The 15,834-nt window shown below is 59.0% G+C and overlaps 4 protein-coding genes across 7 annotated transcripts in view; 3 read left to right on the top strand and 1 right to left on the bottom strand.

Annotated features, from left to right (window-relative positions):
• The window catches only part of CORO1C (coronin 1C), a 47,307-nt gene extending 44,509 nt beyond the window's left edge, over positions 1-2,798 (top strand). For all 4 annotated transcript variants that reach the window (XM_009092409.4, XM_050980487.1, XM_050980488.1 and 1 more), the window contains one exon: positions 267-2,798. In XM_009092409.4, coding sequence (XP_009090657.2) covers positions 267-386 — 120 coding nt within the window. In that variant the 3' untranslated portion in view covers positions 387-2,798. The remainder of the gene's footprint in view (positions 1-266) is intronic.
• A 132-nt stretch (positions 2,799-2,930) lies between these two features.
• On the top strand, positions 2,931-6,346 carry SELPLG (selectin P ligand). The gene is made up of 2 exons (XM_009092601.4): positions 2,931-4,196; positions 4,950-6,346. The coding sequence occupies exon 2, from the start codon at positions 4,955-4,957 to the stop codon at positions 6,167-6,169; it is 1,215 nt and encodes a 404-aa protein (XP_009090849.4). The 5' UTR covers positions 2,931-4,196; positions 4,950-4,954; the 3' UTR covers positions 6,170-6,346.
• Positions 6,347-8,651: 2,305 nt separating this feature from the next.
• Positions 8,652-12,407, top strand: TMEM119 (transmembrane protein 119). The gene is made up of 2 exons (XM_050980491.1): positions 8,652-9,420; positions 11,063-12,407. Exon 2 carries the CDS (start codon positions 11,085-11,087, stop codon positions 11,832-11,834), a length of 750 nt encoding a protein of 249 aa, XP_050836448.1. The 5' UTR covers positions 8,652-9,420; positions 11,063-11,084; the 3' UTR covers positions 11,835-12,407.
• Positions 12,408-13,648: 1,241 nt separating this feature from the next.
• Positions 13,649-15,807, bottom strand: ISCU (iron-sulfur cluster assembly enzyme). The gene is made up of 5 exons (XM_009092410.4): positions 15,653-15,807; positions 15,466-15,579; positions 15,143-15,253; positions 14,455-14,533; positions 13,649-14,049 (listed from the first exon to the last, which is right to left on the bottom strand). Exons 1-5 carry the CDS (start codon positions 15,734-15,736, stop codon positions 13,955-13,957), a joined length of 483 nt encoding a protein of 160 aa, XP_009090658.1. The 5' UTR covers positions 15,737-15,807; the 3' UTR covers positions 13,649-13,954.
• Between the last annotated feature and the right edge of the window lie 27 nt (positions 15,808-15,834).

Below are 15,834 nucleotides of genomic sequence, written 5' to 3' on the forward strand. Positions count from 1 at the left end.
TCCATCCCTAATTCAAGATCCCCAAATCCAACCCTAACCCAGCACCTTGTTCACCACTAATCCCTGTCCTTTGGGACAGAGAGGAAAGTATGGCTTAAAGAGCAGGTTCTGGTCCTGGATGGGTGCACTGGTGCTGCTCCATGCCCTGAGCATCCCAACTGCTCCAGAGTCTGTCACACCCTCATCCCTCCAACAATCCCACTGGGAGGAGTCCTTTCCTTGGAGAACCCCAGGGCTCTCCTCACTCATCCTTTCTCATCTTCCAGCAAAACGACGCCAAATTGGATGAGATTTTGAAGGAGCTGAAATCCATCAAGGACACGATCTCCAGCCAGGACGAGCGCATCTCCAAGCTGGAGCAGCAGATGGCCAAGATCGCGGACTGACGGGGCCGCCAGCCCAGGCACATCCCAGCTCCCAGTTCAGCCAGCAGCAGCCTGCAGCATTCCAGTACGAGCTTTCCTGTTCTCCTAAATCCACGTCAAGAGAGCCGATGATTTCAAGCCAAGCTTTTTAGTGAAAGATCTTTTTCGTTTCCCGATGTTCCAATGAATTTCTGTGACTGTGTCAAAAACAAGAAGTGCTACTTTTACAGGTTTTTTTGGGTTTTTTTTCCCAGATGTTATTATGAATCCTTGAAAAACTAATCCATTCTTGACTTCCAATGTCATGCCCAAATATCTTTTTCTAGATTTAGGGACCAACGCCACATTGTTCTTAAACTTTTTTTTTTTTTTTAGAGTTGCCAAAAAATAGAAAAAAAAATCGCTTTTATTTTTCTTATTTGCCACTTCTGCAGTATTTGTGTTTCCATTCCAAGGGACAGGGGGTGTGGGGGCTGTTTACACTGTGCAGAGAACAAAGCTGAAGCTATTTTGTATAAATCCTCCATTTGGAAAAATCAGGTGGGTTCCCTTCCTTTCTCTTCCCTGTGGAATCCCCTTGGAGATGGGATCAGCTGCCTTTCCTGCTCCACGTGTCCCCAGCCCTGTTGGCTGACAGAAAAATACAAATATATCATTCTGAATGAGGGGATTTATTTCCTACTGAAGTTTTAAGCCAGCACCATGTTCCCGTTTTTCTTACAATTCCAAGGTTTGGTTCCATGACCAAACTCACTCATTTTACTTGCTCATTTTTATTTCCATTTCAAGGCAAAAGTGACTTCCATGCAGGAATGTTTTTGTCCATGGAGCATGGAATTCCAGGTGAGCTGTGGGATGCCAGCAGTCATTGCTGTAAATCCTTGTTCCTGCCCCCCAACACTCCTGAGCTCATGGATTTTAAGGAGCTTTTGGAATCCATCAGCCCTTCACACCAGTGCTGATAATAGGAATTTTCTGTGCTTCCAAAGCAGCATTAGCAGCAGAAAGGTGATTTTTCCATGATAATTCTCCACAAACAAAATGCCTCTGTTGCTACTTTTTATCATTTGCTTTCTCCTGTCCATCATTCCCATTCCTGCCTCCCACCCTTCCATGCAGGAAAGGATTTGTTCCCAGATCAGATGAGCGACCTCCAACCCCAACTCCCCCACCCTGCACTCCCAGCCCTTGAGAGCAGAAGGGACTGGGAGGGTGGATTTGATCCCAGTTTGGAGAACTGGTTTCTCACACAGCTCCTTTGGGATCCTGCAGGGAGACGCCCTGTGAGTGCTCTAGTCTGGTCAGCTCCTCCTGGAATTCCAGGGAAGCTCAGCTCAGTAAAGCTCTGCTCAGGCAGGGTCTGCCCTGTGGAGGAGCTGTCAGGGATGGGGCAGGCTGGCTCCCTGCTCCCAGGCTCTGTCCTTGTGCTGGGAATGGGATCCAGGACACCCCACAAAGCTGTGCCAAGCAGGATTGGTGCTGCCATTCCTGGCACGGCCCATCCCTGCAGTGCCAGGCAGTGCTGATAACCCATCCTGAATCCAAAGGTGGGCAGAGACTATCAGGTGTCTGAGAGCTCTGGATCCTTATCCCAGCTGGACTCTGTCCCTGTGGCAGCTCCGTGTGCTCCCACCCGGAGCATCCCAGTGGACACGAGTCCCTCATCCAGGCTGAAGTGATTGATTTTTTTTTTTTTATTTTCCATTAGTTTAGCTAGGAATTCTGATTTTCCATTTTTTCCAGTGTTTGCATGTTCAGAATTCCAGGTTAAGGATTCCCTGCTGTGGAGGGATGTGTGTGTGAAGGCAGAATCGGCCGGGGATGTAGCTGGAGAGGCACAAGAACGGGATGGAGGAGACAGAGGATGTGGTGGGATTGCAGAGCAGGAAAGCTTCAGAAAAGTGGAATTTCTGTGTTTTAGGGACAAGTGGCATCCCCTGCCCTGTGCCCGTGGTTCCACAATCCGGCTGCTCCAGGTTCTTTGGCTGTTTGGTGACGTTTCTGTATTGCAGTAAATGCCTGAGATGTGTATTTTTATGGATTTTTTTTTTCCTTTTGGATCCCAAACCCGAAGGTTGTTCTCCCCACAGTGGTGATTTCTGTGTTGATTTGTACATGTGACTTCAGGGTTGTGTGCTCGGGGACCTCGGGTTTGTTCCTAACATTGGAGGGAAATCAGTTTTGGGAGCCGCTGGATTGAGGTGCCCGGGGGTGGGGGTGTGGGAGATTTTAGTTCCTAGCCTGTATTTTATTTAAATGAACTGATGCCTCGCCAGGCTCAACCGGAGTCAGTGCCTGAAGCTTTTTGTAGCCGTGATATCCCGGGAGAGAACCAGCCCAGTCCGGAAAGACGCGCTCTTATAGAGCGGCCAGAGTATCTGTCCAAATATTTGCTTCCATTTTCAAAAGATAAAAGTCATTGATTATAAACTGCCTCTGCTTGGCTTTTCCTTTGGCTCTCGGCATTCCAGGTCTGGTTGATAACTGGGATATGGAATGATGGATGCTTCAGTGGGGGGCTGTGCATGAGGGGGTCCTTGGGGACCTTCTGCTCTTGTCCAGGAGAGCCAGGGCCCGTTCCTGGGGTCGCACGCGGAATTCCTCCCTGGTGATTCCCAGTGAAGAACCCAAGAGCTTGGCTGGATGTGGGATGTGATGGCACAGGTGGGCTGAGGGATCTCGGGATGGATGGGGGTGATGTGTTCCCAGGAAGGAACAGCCCTGCTTTGGAGCTACCCTGAATCCGGGGTGGGGGGGCTCACTCTGCTTTTCCCCAGGTGAAATTTGTTTCCAGGCTGCAGGAAGTCTGAAATGACACAGAGCCCGGGCTGGAAACAGCATCTCTTACTCCACCCAGGTTTGAGCTTTCTCAGGGCTGAGGCATTTCAGGCGATGTTGCACAACCACCGCCAGAACACCCTGACCCCGGCGCTGCCCCAAAGCCGTGCAGGGATGCTCCCAGAGAATCAGTGCTCCCTGGGCACCATGCAGCCATCCCAGGGATGCTCATCCCACAGACTTGAGCCCCTTTTCTTCCCTTTTCAAGCCCCCTGGCCAGGTGTTTCGGAGCAGGGACGGGCCGGGGTTTCCGAGGGCGGGGGGTTGTTGACACCCCGAGCCCGTTCCTGCGGATGTGCCTCTTGCAGCACCTTCCTGCGGCTGCGGCTGCGCCTCCTGCCCCAGAGCCTGCGGTTGGGGCGGGGGCTTTCCTGTCGTGCCAATGCCACGAGGCCGGGGCAACACCCAGGGCAATACCAGGCAGCCCCCCCGAGAGCCCCTCCGAGCATCTTGGGGTTGGTGCAGGGAGAAGGAGCCCGGCACAAGGGCTGTGCAAAACATCAAGTCAGGCCCTCACCCTCCTCCACCTGGTGTGCTAAAGCGTTTCCCGGCGCTGAGGTATCTCAGCGCCCCCTGGCCCCCTCCCTGGCCATGCCCAACCGTGCCCGCGGGGGTGGCAGCCCTGGCACCAGGTTTGCCGTCACTTCTGCTTTCGGAGCGACGCGAGCCCCGGCGCGCAGCGGCTCCAGGGGCCGCCGGTGGGGCCGAGCCCTCCGAGGAAGCCCCTTTTTGGGGTGCAGCCCACACCCTGCCACCCTCCCCGGAGGTGCCCGCAGCCCCCAGCCCTCGCTGGCCCCGCTCTCGTGACGTCCTTCCCCCACGAAACCGCAGCCGCTTTTCCGCGCTCCCTCCCTTCCCCGCCCGGCCGGAGGTGCAGGCGGAGGGTGGCCCACGACGCCCCGCGGTGCCGGTGCTCGGGCTGCCCTCGCCCCCCCGTGCCAGCCCTCGCCGGTGAGTCCTGCAGCTGGGATCCCACCGCGTCCATCGGCACAGGTGAGCCCTGGTGGGAAGGGGATGGATCGGGGCTCTGCGCCGGGGATGCTCTGGGCACAAAGGGGATGCTCAGTGTCCCTGAGGGTGCCACGCTCCGTGCTGGTCCCTGGGGGTCTGGGGAGGCTGGTGAGTGTTTTGGGGATGTGGGAGCCTCCTGGGGATGCTCGGAGCATTCAGCCGTGTCTGGATGCTGTTGGGTGCGGATCCTCGGGGACCGCGGTGGCTGCCGCCCACTGGGGCTGCCGAGAGAGTGAGGGGGATTGGTGATGGAACAGGGGGATTTGGGGTGAGTTTGGGGTGGATTTGCCTTTCCTGCTCCAGCACAGAGACACAGGCTCATGGTGGCCCCAGCCCTGGAGCTCTGTGCCAGGCCAGCGGGTGGAGGTGGGGGGGGGAACGGGCACCCTGGCAAGGGGTGTCTGTCAGAACGTGGGTGACATCCCTGTGGTTTCATTTCCACACGGAGACTCATCCCGCAACTGCCCCGTCCCGCAGCAGCCGCCTCCATCGCGGCTGATTTCCCATTTCCATACACTCAACTTCCTTATCAAAACTTGCTCCTGGAGCAGAGCCGGGCTGAGCTCCCGCAGGTGGGGGCTGTGGCAGGAAGAGGTCTATGGGTGCCTCCTCCATCCCCGCAAACCCGAGGGGGAAAGGAGGATCCTCGGTTGGAGTGTGATCCCTCATTGGGGTTCAGCATTCTCCCGCGGGGAGCAGGACCCCGATGTCACCTGCCCTTTCTGTCCCCTGCAGGTCCCATGGCGCTGGGCCGAGCCCTGCTGGTGCTGCTGGTGCTGAGCCCCCTGTGGGCCTGTGGGGCTGAGCTTCTGGAGCCGGGGCTGCCCTGGGGAGGGCAGTGGGTCTGGGGGGAGGCCAAGCCCCTGCACCTTTCCCGTGGGAAGAGGGATGACCGTGGGCAGGAGCCCAGTGCCACCGCAATGATCAACAGTGACGAGAGCAATGGTGTCTCTGTGCCACCACCAGCACCTGGCACCAAGGCCAGCCTGCTGCAGGTGCCAACCACAGCTGATCCCAGGGATGATTCCCCCAAGCCTGAGCTGCTCCTGAGCTCTGCAGCACCAGTGCCAAGCACCAACACCAGCCTGCTCCGGGTGCTTGCAGTGTCCACCACAGCTGAGCCTATGGATGAGACAGATTCCCCTAAACCCGACCTGTTGGAGGACTCTGTGACATCAACAGTGACCAGTGCCAGCACCAGCCTGCTCCGAGTGTCTGTAGTGCCCACCACAACTGCTCCCATGGATGAGACAGATCCCCCTGATCCCGACCTGCTCCTAAGCTCTGCCCCACCACCAGCACCAGGCACGGAGGCCAGACGGGCACTCGTGGAGCCAACCACAGCTGATACCATGGATGAGACTGATTCCCCTGCTCCCGATCTGCTGCCAGGCTCAGAACTCGGCACACCATCAGCAGCCCAAAAGAGCATCGCCACCACCACCCCCAGCTGGCTCACGGCACCCATCGAGGAGGGCACAGCGACTGACGACCTGGACAGCAGCTCCTCCACGGGGCCACGCTCAACAGCCCCCCCAGCCCTTGTCCTCACCAGCACGGGCTACAAGAAACCCAAGAAATCCGGAGCTCCGCCTGCATCCACCCTCCCGGCCACTTGGGACACGACGCCGGTGAGCACCGCGGTGCCCTGGGAGCCCAGCGGGGTGATGAGCAAGTGCCTGCTGGCCATCCTGCTGCTGGGGCTGGTGGCCGCCACCTTCCTGGTGTGCACGGGCGTGCTGGGGACGCTGCTGTGGCGGCGGGCGCGGACGGGAGAGCGGCGGTTCAGCCGCACCGAGATGGTTTGTATCTCCTCGCTGCTGCCCGACGCCGAGGCGGCCGCCGGCCCCCGTCCTGTCCCAGCCCCGCGGCACAAGCTGCTGCTGCCCGACGGCAGCTCCGAGCCCGATGGAGACAACCTGACTCTCAGCAGCTTCCTGCCGGAGCACTCCTGAGCCGCAGGGATGGCTCCTGCATCCTGCAGCGCTGCGGGGCCGCGTGCCCGATCCCTGATGGAGCCGCGGGCAGGGGACCCCTGTCCCCCGGTGTTTTCGCTTGGACCAGTAAGACGGAGCTGTTCCCCCGAAGCCAGCTCAGCCCTCGAGGCCCATCCCATTAAAGAGTTACCCGGACATGGTGGTCTCTTCCTGGCAGGAACGGCACCCGCCAGCCCCCTCCCGGCCCCGCCGCCTGCCCACATCCTGCTGCCAAAATTTCGCTTCTCCATCCTCCCCCTCAAGCCCCTGGGGGAGCAGAAACGAAACCCGCGGCCACCTCTCGCTGGGCAGGGACCAGACCCCGGGACCTTGGGGATGGGACCGCAGCCCCCGAGACCCCCTGCCCATGTAGGCTCGGCCTGGTGGGAGCTGGAAGGGCGGGGGGGACCGGGCGGAAACCGGGGGGACGGGGACAGGACAGGACGGGTGCGCTCGTGGCACAACGTGTTCCTGCCTGCGGTCGCTGCAGCGAGGCGGGGACGCCTCCGGGGCCGCCGCTGCCTGTCGGCCCGGGGGGGAACGGTGACCGCAGGGTCTCCGCATCATCATCTCGGGGGGGATGGGGAGAGCAAATCCATGAGAGGCCAGTGGAGGTCCCACCGTTTCACCCGCTCAGGCAGGTGTCAGTCACCCCTCAAGCCACCAACTGATCCCTTCCTTGGGGGAGTGGAAATAGGCCAGGACTGGCCCTGTCCTGCCAGGCTCAATGTCACCATTTTTCCATTTTGCTCCACCCAGGCTCCCCATCCCTGCATCCCCACATCCCCATCCCTGCTGTGACCAGCTTCAATGTCCCCATCTCTCCATCCTCCCTCCTGTCCTGCCAGATTCAGCATTCCCATTTGCACATCCCCATATCCCTTTCCCCACATCCCCAAGCTTGCAGCCTCCTCGAAGGCCACTCTGGGCTGGCTGTCCAGGGGGAATTGCCAGCGTGGTCATTCACCTGCATCCCGGCCCTGCTGCCTGTTTACATTCCCCCTGAGCTTGGGATATTTTCCATCTGGATCTTGGCAGCTGCACGGCCCTGCTCCAGCTGTGAATGTAAATGTTTATGGCTGAGTCAGCCGAGCCAGGGGACTCACAGCCGGTGGCCGTGGCTGGTCCCCTCGCAGGACACCATGACCATGGGCTCCTTGCTGATGCCACCCTGCTCTGTCCCACTGTGTCCCCATGCCAGTGCCCCACCAGCCAAAGCAGCTGGGATTGCTCCCCTCTCCCAGCCCTGTGCCGGCGCTCTCCAGCAGAAGCCCAACGAGGAGAAACTTTCCTCCACCGCGGGAGCGGAGCCGGGAGCCGGGAATCGCCCTATTTGGCGCAGTCAGCAGGTCCTGTCGGGCTGCCATCGCCCGCCTCACGGCACAGGAATTCACGGGAAGCCTGCGCGGTGTCACAGCGGGATCCTCAGGGCAGGGTGTGGTGGGGTGGCACCGGGCCGTGGTGGGTGACAGGGGGCCGGGGTGGCACATTCCCACGCACGATGCTGCACATGGAGCTCCACGCGCCCCGTACAGGATGGGCACCCTCCGGGTATTTTGCTGGCACAGCAAAGCGCAGCCCCGGGAAGCAAATTAGAAGCAGAGCAAGGCTGAAATGCCTCAAATTGCCGGTTCCCCGGGCGGGCTGTGCCGCCGAGCCCAGCCCAGCGCGGCCGCGCGTTCCTGCTGCCCCAAATTACACGGCGGGGCCGGGCGGTCCCGGCCCTGCCCAGCTCGGAGGGGCCGGGCCCGCGCCCGCTGCAGGCAAAAACGGCATCGTAATGGGATGGTGGGAGCTGGCACCGGGAACTGGGATGGGGATCCCGGCTGCGAGGGTGGGGACCCTGGGCAGGGAGGGATGAGGTCTCTGAGCAAGGAAGGGTGGGAAGCGAGGGCAGGGTGGGATGCAGGTCCTGTACAAGGAGGGATGGAGACTCTGGGCGAAGCAGGATGGGGATCCTGCCTAGGGTGGGATGGGGATCTTGGATGAGTGGCAATGGGGACTCTGGGCGATGTGGGATGCAGACCCTGGGCAGGGTGGAATGGAGACCCTGGAAAAGGAAATTGAGCCCAACCCCGCCATTACTGGGTGGGTGGGGGGAACTCAGCCCCATCCCCACCTGCAGGAGCAGGGCCGGATGCTGCTGGAACTCCTCGCCTCCGGCCTCCTCTAGCCTTTCCCCCTTCCCCTCTAAGATTTCATCACTGAGCACTTAAGGCCGGGAAAAGCCCGGCCAGCAGCTGCAGGGAGCCGCCGGGGCAGCCAGACGGACGGAGCCTTTATTTCGGGGAGCCGCGACGGCGGCGGCGACGCCGGAGAAACCCCAGCGGCGCCAGCCCCGCTCCGGCCGAGGGGACAGAATCCCTGCCCCCCACCCCGCGGGGGTCACGGTCCCCAGGCGCTGGCCGTGGCTTTTTGGGGGGTCTGGCAGGTCCCCAGAGAGGAGCAGAGGAAAATAGCAACAGGATGAGGTCACACAGCTGCTGCAGCCTCTTGAGCAACCTCAGGCCAGGCCAAGGGGACCAGGGCAGGGGGAGAGAGAGCTTGGGGGGGCTCAAGAGATGCCCCCAGACCCCAAGACTGGAGACCAGGCCCCGGGGAGCTGAGCAGCTGCTGTGTTTGTCTGGGGAACCAGGGGGACCCCTGCCTGTGTCCCTGCCTGCACCCCAAGGCAGAGGTACTCAGGCCAGAGCATTTCCAGGTTGGGATTTTAGGAAATGTTCTTCTGAAATTAAGGGGATGGTCCTAAGCCATGTTTGCCCCACTGCCTCAATAATGCCAGGGCACTGAGCCCACTTCTCTCACTGTCCCCCTTGGACCCTCAGATGGGCTTTACTCCCACCTTTGTGGGTAAAAACAACATTAAAAGCAACCCCGTCGTCCCCACTTGCACCCCAAAATGTGGCCCCTTCCGGGGTTGATGATGGGGGACACCGTGGCTCCTTTGCTGACAGGATAAGCCAGGAAACACCCCCAGCCCCAGCTGGATTTCATCTGGGAGGGGGCTGGGGGCTGCCTGCCTTTCCCTGGCCTCCCACACCCCCTCCCCATCCCGGCCGTAATGAGAACAAGCTGGTCCCAGGCTGCGACGCAGGAGTAGGAGGAGGAGGAGAAGGAGGAGGAGAGGAGGGAGAAGGAGGAGGCTCTATCCCAGCAGGCTGCAGAAAGGGGCTCGAGGTGTGTAGGACAGATCCCGTCTTCCTGGCTGCCTCCCGCCAGCTGCGGGCGAGGTGAGGATCCCACTGGACATGCCAAGCTGCTCCCCAATTTTCGGGGGGCTCTGGAGCAGGGCACAGGCTGTCCCACAGCCAGGGGTGCTGCAGTGAGGGCTGGGCATGGTCCCCAGGGTGGGACAGGGGATGGAGGCGGCCACATGGCTGCATTCCCAGGCGGGAATTGGAGCGTGCTGTGTCTGGACAACACCAAAATCCTGAATTTCTGGAGCGGTTGGGAAGTGGAGCTGGGAAGGAGCTGAGGGTCTGGGGGTGGGCAAGGAAGGGGCTGGAATGGGATTGGGATGGGGTGGAGGGCTGGCAATGCCCGTGGTGCCAGGCCCTGCTCTTGGCTCTGCTTTGGGCTCTGCTCAGCCGCTCCATGGCCATGGCTGCTCCTCAGCTCTGATGGCTGCCGGGGAATTGGTGCCGTCCCCATCCCGGGACCCCTTTCCTGCCGAGGGGCCCCTGTCTGGGGTGGAGAGGAGGATGAAGGGGCTCATCTCAGCCCCTCAAACCCTTCATTCTCCTGGTGCTGGTCAGTGCTGTGACCCCACAGCCGCAGCAGTGCCCATGGGGAGCTGGGAGGGTTGGGGGTCGGGGCACCTCCCACCTCTGCTGCCGTTTTTCTTTGCACTGGATTAATGGAAACCAGATTGTGCAGCCAGGAGAGAGCCTGGAAGCCAAATCCTGCTGCTGGAGTCCCTCTCGGTCTGTAGAGCTGCTGGCTTGTGTTTGTTTGGGGGGAAAATAGGATGTGGGCTGGGATTTGGGGAGCCTGAGGCTGGGGAATTGTCATGGGGGTTCCTGCTGATGTACCTGGGGAGCTGTTTCCTGAGACCTCCCCATGGAGCCGTGTGGAGGGGAAGAGCCCTGGGAATGGCTCGATGGCGTTACGTGGCATGGCACACGCTGATGTCCCTCGGGAATGTCTCGCGACGCGGTGGAGACGGTCACGTCCCTCTCCCAAATCCCAAATCCCGTGGGGTGCAGAGCCTGGCCAGGGGCTCACCCTGGTCATTGCTCCGGGCTGGGAAGCGCATGGGCGTGTCCTACAGCACACTGTGGGCTGTGGAATGGGGCAGTTCCAGCCCCATCCGGGTGAGGAGCACGGCACAGGGACAGAGCCAGCCTGTCCCCTTCACAGGGACACTCAGGGAGCTGCGACCCCGTTCCCTGCACCCCAGCTCTGGGGCTGCCCCTTTGTCCCACACCCCATCCCGGCTCCACTCAAGCACATGGTGGCACCAGGGTGAAATCCTGCCCCAAACTATTTTTAGCTGTGTTCCAGCTGGGAATTAACGGTCAGGGATGGCGGTTGGGAAATGCCTCCTGCGCCGGGCCCAGCCCCTTTGTAGCGTCGCCTGTGTCAAAGTTTCCACTGCAAACCTCCATTTTTCAGGAATTCTCTAATCAGCCAAATGACCGTTGTCTGGAGCCGGGTGCTGGCAGCAGCCCCGGTCCCCGGCCTTGAGCAATCCCACCCAGCTGGCTTCCAGCTGCGCCCTTGGAAAACAAACGGAGCCCCCTGCTCTGTCAGGGCAAGAAAACCGGAGCTGCCTTTCCACTTCCATAAGGAAATTCAGGCGGGTGAGGGCTGGCTTGGGGGGCTCGCTCTCTTGGGTTATTAACGCGTCTCCCACCTCTCTGCATCCCACAGGTCTCCTGCAGGAATCCTGGGAATGGGCTCAGCCATGGGCACGTGGTTGCTGCTCTTGGTGCTGCTGGTGGCAGCCCCGGCTCAGGCGGCGGCGCCCCGGCACCGCCCGGTGCTGCCGGACACAGCGGGCAGTGGGGACGGGGATGAGGCATCAGCCACGCTGCCCGCCCAGCCCGTGACCCCCCGGATCAGCCCCACCGTGGGGGAAGCACCGGGGACCACAGTGACCAACAGCTCAGCGCCGGGCGTGCTGGACGGGCTGGTGGACTTCTTCAAGGAGTACCTGCTGCTGGTGGTGGTGGTGGGCTCGCTGTCCTTCGTCCTCCTCTTCATCATCTGCGCCGCCGTCATCGTCCGGCAGAAGCACAAGGCCTCTGCCTACTATCCCTCCTCCTTTCCCAAGAAGAAATACGTGGATGAGAGGGACAAGTCAGGGGGAGCGCGGGCCTTCAGCGAGGTGCCCGACAAAGCCCCCGAGGCCGGCGCGGAGGAGCCGCTGGATGGCGGCCGGCAGCTCCAGGCGGACATCCTGGCTGCTGCCCAGAACCTCAAATCCCCCCACAAGGCACCGCTGGCCAACGGGGCCCAGAGCGAGCAGAATTCCCCTCAGGAGGAGGAGAAGGAGGAAGAGGAGGAAGGAAAGAAGAAGCTGGGGGATGAGCAACCCAAGCCCCCCACCCAAAATCCGGGTGCGGAGGAAGCAGTGAGCACAGGAAGCAAGGAGAGCCCTGATGTGTGCCAGGATGGCTCCCAGGCTCCCTCTGGAATCTGAGGCAGGGACACGGTCCCGGGCAAGCCTGAGGAGCTGCTGGCTTGGGACACACGATGGACATGGTGGATCAAGCTCCGTACGTACGTGGTGGCTCGAGGAAGCCCCGATGAAGATCCCATTCCCTCCCAGCTCCCCCGACCCTGGTGCTGATGGGATGCTCATAGGGGGGGATTTGCCAGCTGGTGGTTTTCCCCAGCACTGGAACGCTGTCAGCCCCAGCTCCTGCTGCCCAAGGGGCTTCTTCCACCCCAGGCACTGGGGGTGCTTCTTCCCAGTTGCAGCTCTGCCCCTCCGTGCCACCAGCTTCCTCCCAAATGTTATTTTAATCAGCAGCAGCAGCCTGGTCCATGCCAGGCTCCTGGCTGGGAACTGTGTCCCTCTGGGAGAAGGGATGGGACCAGGGCTGGAGGTCTGTAGGACATGGGTCAGCTTTGCCCATGGCCACCCAAGGGAAAGAGGGATGAGGATTTAGGGACAAGGACCTTCCTTTCCTTCTTCCACCCCAGAGCCCAGCTGGATTTTTGCCTCACTTCCTGAACCCCTTCAGCTAAAAATAAACATTTCCTCTGCACAGCTCCTCTCCCGTGTGTGTCTGCAGCCGTGGGGTGGTCAGGGGACAGTCCCCGTGTCCCTGTGCTCCTCCAGGGGCACATCTGGATTGGACTCCAGGGCCAGTGGAACCCTGGGCAGGGTGTTATCAGTCCCCACATCAGCACATCACGTGCCCTTCCAGGAAACCTTTATCTTGTACCCACAGCTGTGGGGCTGAGGAGGGGCTGAGGGGACTCAGCCACGGCCCTGGGGTGCAGCTGCTGCAGTGGGGACAGCAGGGAAACCTGGAAGGTGAGTGAGGCTGCTCTGCCCCAAAAGCAGCACACCCCTGCATCCCTGTGTTTTATCCCATTATGTCCTTGCCTCAGGACAACCTTCCCTTGGGAAGCATGTACCACCACAAAGAGCTGATTTTGCCCCAAAGCAGATGTGAGTCTGTGAAGTTTCCCTGTTTTGGTTTTTTTTTTTTTTTTAAACCTGGAAATAGCAGGATTGCTCCATGAGGGAGAGGCACTTTCCTCACGGCTGGAGGGTGTCAGGAGCTGAGGAACCACAAGAGGGACCATGTGAGTGACAAACTTGCAACAACGTGTGACCTCTTTGTTAAAAATTACAAATATTGTGCCTGGATGGAGCAGAATGAGACAGTTTTTTTTTTTTGAATGTGGTTTTAAATATTTAACAACACCCTCAGTATGAAAAATGGGAAGTGATGCGTCTTGTGGGGGGTTAGAAGGTTAAAAAGTGAAGTCTGCCAATGTGTTGTCTGCTCGGTTTGGAAATACTCCTCCAGAAAAGAGGAACTCTGGGAGCTCCCCCTCAGCTCTGCATGCCAGTTCTGCTATTCCCCACAGGGGTTCCAGTCTGAGGGTGAACTTTAGAGAATCATGGAGTAGTTTGGGTAGGAAGGGATCATAAAGGTCATCCAGTTGCAAACCCCTTCCTTGGCCAAGGATACCTTCCTCTAGCCCAGGAATTACAGCTCTAAGAGAGCACCTGGTGAGTGAAGAAGTGAAATCTTTAGAGAAAACACGCCAAAATTCAGGCTGTTCCTCAAACAAAAGCTTCAAAAATTAAGTGGTGACAGGATGGGAGCAGAAACCACCAGTGTTTCCTGGTCACTTTTCCCTTTGGCACCTGCAAAAAGTTCCCAGAATTCCAAGAGCAGGAATTTGCCCCCGGATTGCAAAACCAACCCTGACGCAGCCAGAGCCAAGGACGGCCCCACAGCTCTCACACACACATCCAAACCAGGGCAACACTTCCCACTAAATTCCATAAGATATTAGGCAAAACTAGACATCTTCCCAAAATACAAATGAAAAGTGCAGCCCTTCCAGTACCGGACAGCGGGGTTTGGTCTCCGGAGCGGAGTCTTCCCGCGGCATTCCCAAGGGGACAGCAGCCCCCATCCACGTGAGCACTACGGGGTGGCTGGAACCACAGGGACACGTTGTGCGTAACTTGTGCGTATCTTACAGCTCGAGTAGTGCACAGGGTCCTACAACAGCTCGGGAATTGCACTGCAGAGTGAGGAGGGACTGAGCAGGGGAAGCTGCGCAGGCGGTTCAGGCATTGTCGGCTTTTTTGTCGGATTCTCTCTTTGGATCCTGCTTCAGTTTGTAATCGGCCAAGGCAGCCTTGATGGCGTCTTCAGCCAGCACTGCAAAGCAAAAAAAAAAAGCATTTTAAGGACAATTCAAGAGCTTTTAAAACAAAGGATGAAGTAAAAACAAAAGCAGGCAGCGGTGAGCAAACAAGACCAGCAGCATTGACTGGTCTGAGGAGTAGAATCTGAATGGAATTCCTAAAATACTGAATTCCTACGATGCTGATTTCATGTAATATAACCTCAGATAATAACACAATTCAGAATCTGATTGTTTATTATCAGTCTGCTGAGCTACAGGCTCTAAATGTTTAAGTGATCTGAAAATTCTTGAATTAACCCTGAAATCTGAACAGACTTTCTCTTAAGGACAACATTGTGCAGAAACTGTTTGGAAAACAGCATCCAGAAGCATCTGTGCTATTTCCAGAGTATGTGAGATGCAGGGTTTTTACTTACTGGAGCAGTGCAGTTTGACAGGGGGAAGGCAGAGTTCCTTGGCAATATCTGTGTTCTTGATTTTCAGCGCTTCATCAACCTGAAACACAGCAGAGGTGGTCAAGGGCCCTGCTGTTTGTGTTTGCTAAGAAGGTTTAATGCTCCAGAGCCAGCAGAATCCACAGGGGAGATCCTCTCAGCTGCCCAGGGCAGTGAGGGATGTGGGAATTAAGCCATGTCTGACTGACATATCAGTGTCACACACTGTCCTCACTTGGCCTGTTTCAAGTCTGATCCTCTATCACAACACTGAGGTGCATTTGCTGCTGGCAGAAATGATCTAAAGGTTGTCTATAATTAAAATTTCTTCCATCAGCCTGGTTTTGCTCATTCCATAAGACACAAAGTAATTTCCTGGTGGCATTGTTCCGTGTGGATGTGGCACTTGGGGACACGGTGAGTCATGGAGCTGCCAGTGCTGGGGGAATGGTTGGACTTGATGTTCTTAGAGGGCTTTTCCAACCTTAATGATTCTTTGATGGTTGTTGAAAAAGACAATTACTGCCCTTCAACTGAAACCCTGACAGTGCTGGCAGTCACTAATATAGCACAGGGCAGTGCAGGGACTCCCTGGAGAGCACTTTCTACGTGATCCCAACAGAGAACACAGGCACGTGGGAAGCCCTGCAGCCTCACGGAGCTCCCTCACCGTTTTCCCTTTGACCCACTCCGTGGCCAGCGAGCTGGAGGCGATGGCTGAGCCGCAGCCGAACGTTTTGAAGCGAGCGTCCACGATCTTGCCGTTCTCGTCCACTTCCACCTGCGGGAGCATTTTGGGGACACTTCAGAGCCCGGTTCAGCTCAGTCAGGTCCCCCCCAGCCAGGCCCGCGGGGATCGGGCCTGGCCCTGCCCTGGGCACAGGGCACGGGAAGGGCGGGCATGAGGGAAGCCCATGAGGGGACAGGGGCAGCTCTGACCCTGGCAATAGCCCCGTGTGACCCCACCAGGTGCCAACGGGTCCCCAAGGTCACCTGCAGCTTCATGACGTCGCCGCAGGCCGGGGCGCCCACCAGGCCGGTGCCCACGTTCTTGGCATTGCGGTCGAGGGAGCCGACGTTGCGCGGGTTCTCGTAGTGATCCACCACCTGCCAAGACACAGCGTCAGCGAGGGTCACCCCGCGCTCCCCCGCCCCTCCCCGTGTCACGCTTGCCCCTCACCTTCTTGTGGTAGCCCAGCACGGCCGGGGCCGGCCCGGCCCGGGGCCGCAGCAGCGCCGCCCCCGCCGCCCTCAGCGCCGCCATCTTGACTGAGGGGAGGGGCGGTGTCCGCCTCCCTTTTATAACTTCGGTGTTGGCCACGCCCCCAGACACGCCCCGGCCACGCCCCTTCGCCTCCGGAG

This window comes from Serinus canaria, chromosome 15 (genome assembly GCF_022539315.1).
Source record: "Serinus canaria isolate serCan28SL12 chromosome 15, serCan2020, whole genome shotgun sequence".
Taxonomy (NCBI): Eukaryota; Metazoa; Chordata; class Aves; order Passeriformes; family Fringillidae; genus Serinus; species Serinus canaria.

Excerpts from the sequence above, each read along its gene's own strand:
- ISCU (XM_009092410.4), bottom strand. The coding sequence starts at position 15,736 with ATGGCGGCGCTGAGGGCGGCGGGGGCGGCGCTGCTGCGGCCCCGGGCC. Across the intron at positions 15,580-15,652 it reads TGCTGGGCTACCACAAGAAG|GTGGTGGATCACTACGAGAA; the intron begins GTGAGGGGCAAG and ends GTGTCTTGGCAG. Across the intron at positions 14,050-14,454 it reads TGTCAAACTGCACTGCTCCA|TGCTGGCTGAAGACGCCATC; the intron begins GTAAGTAAAAAC and ends TTTGCTTTGCAG.
- SELPLG (XM_009092601.4), top strand. The coding sequence starts at position 4,955 with ATGGCGCTGGGCCGAGCCCTGCTGGTGCTGCTGGTGCTGAGCCCCCTG.
- TMEM119 (XM_050980491.1), top strand. The coding sequence starts at position 11,085 with ATGGGCTCAGCCATGGGCACGTGGTTGCTGCTCTTGGTGCTGCTGGTG.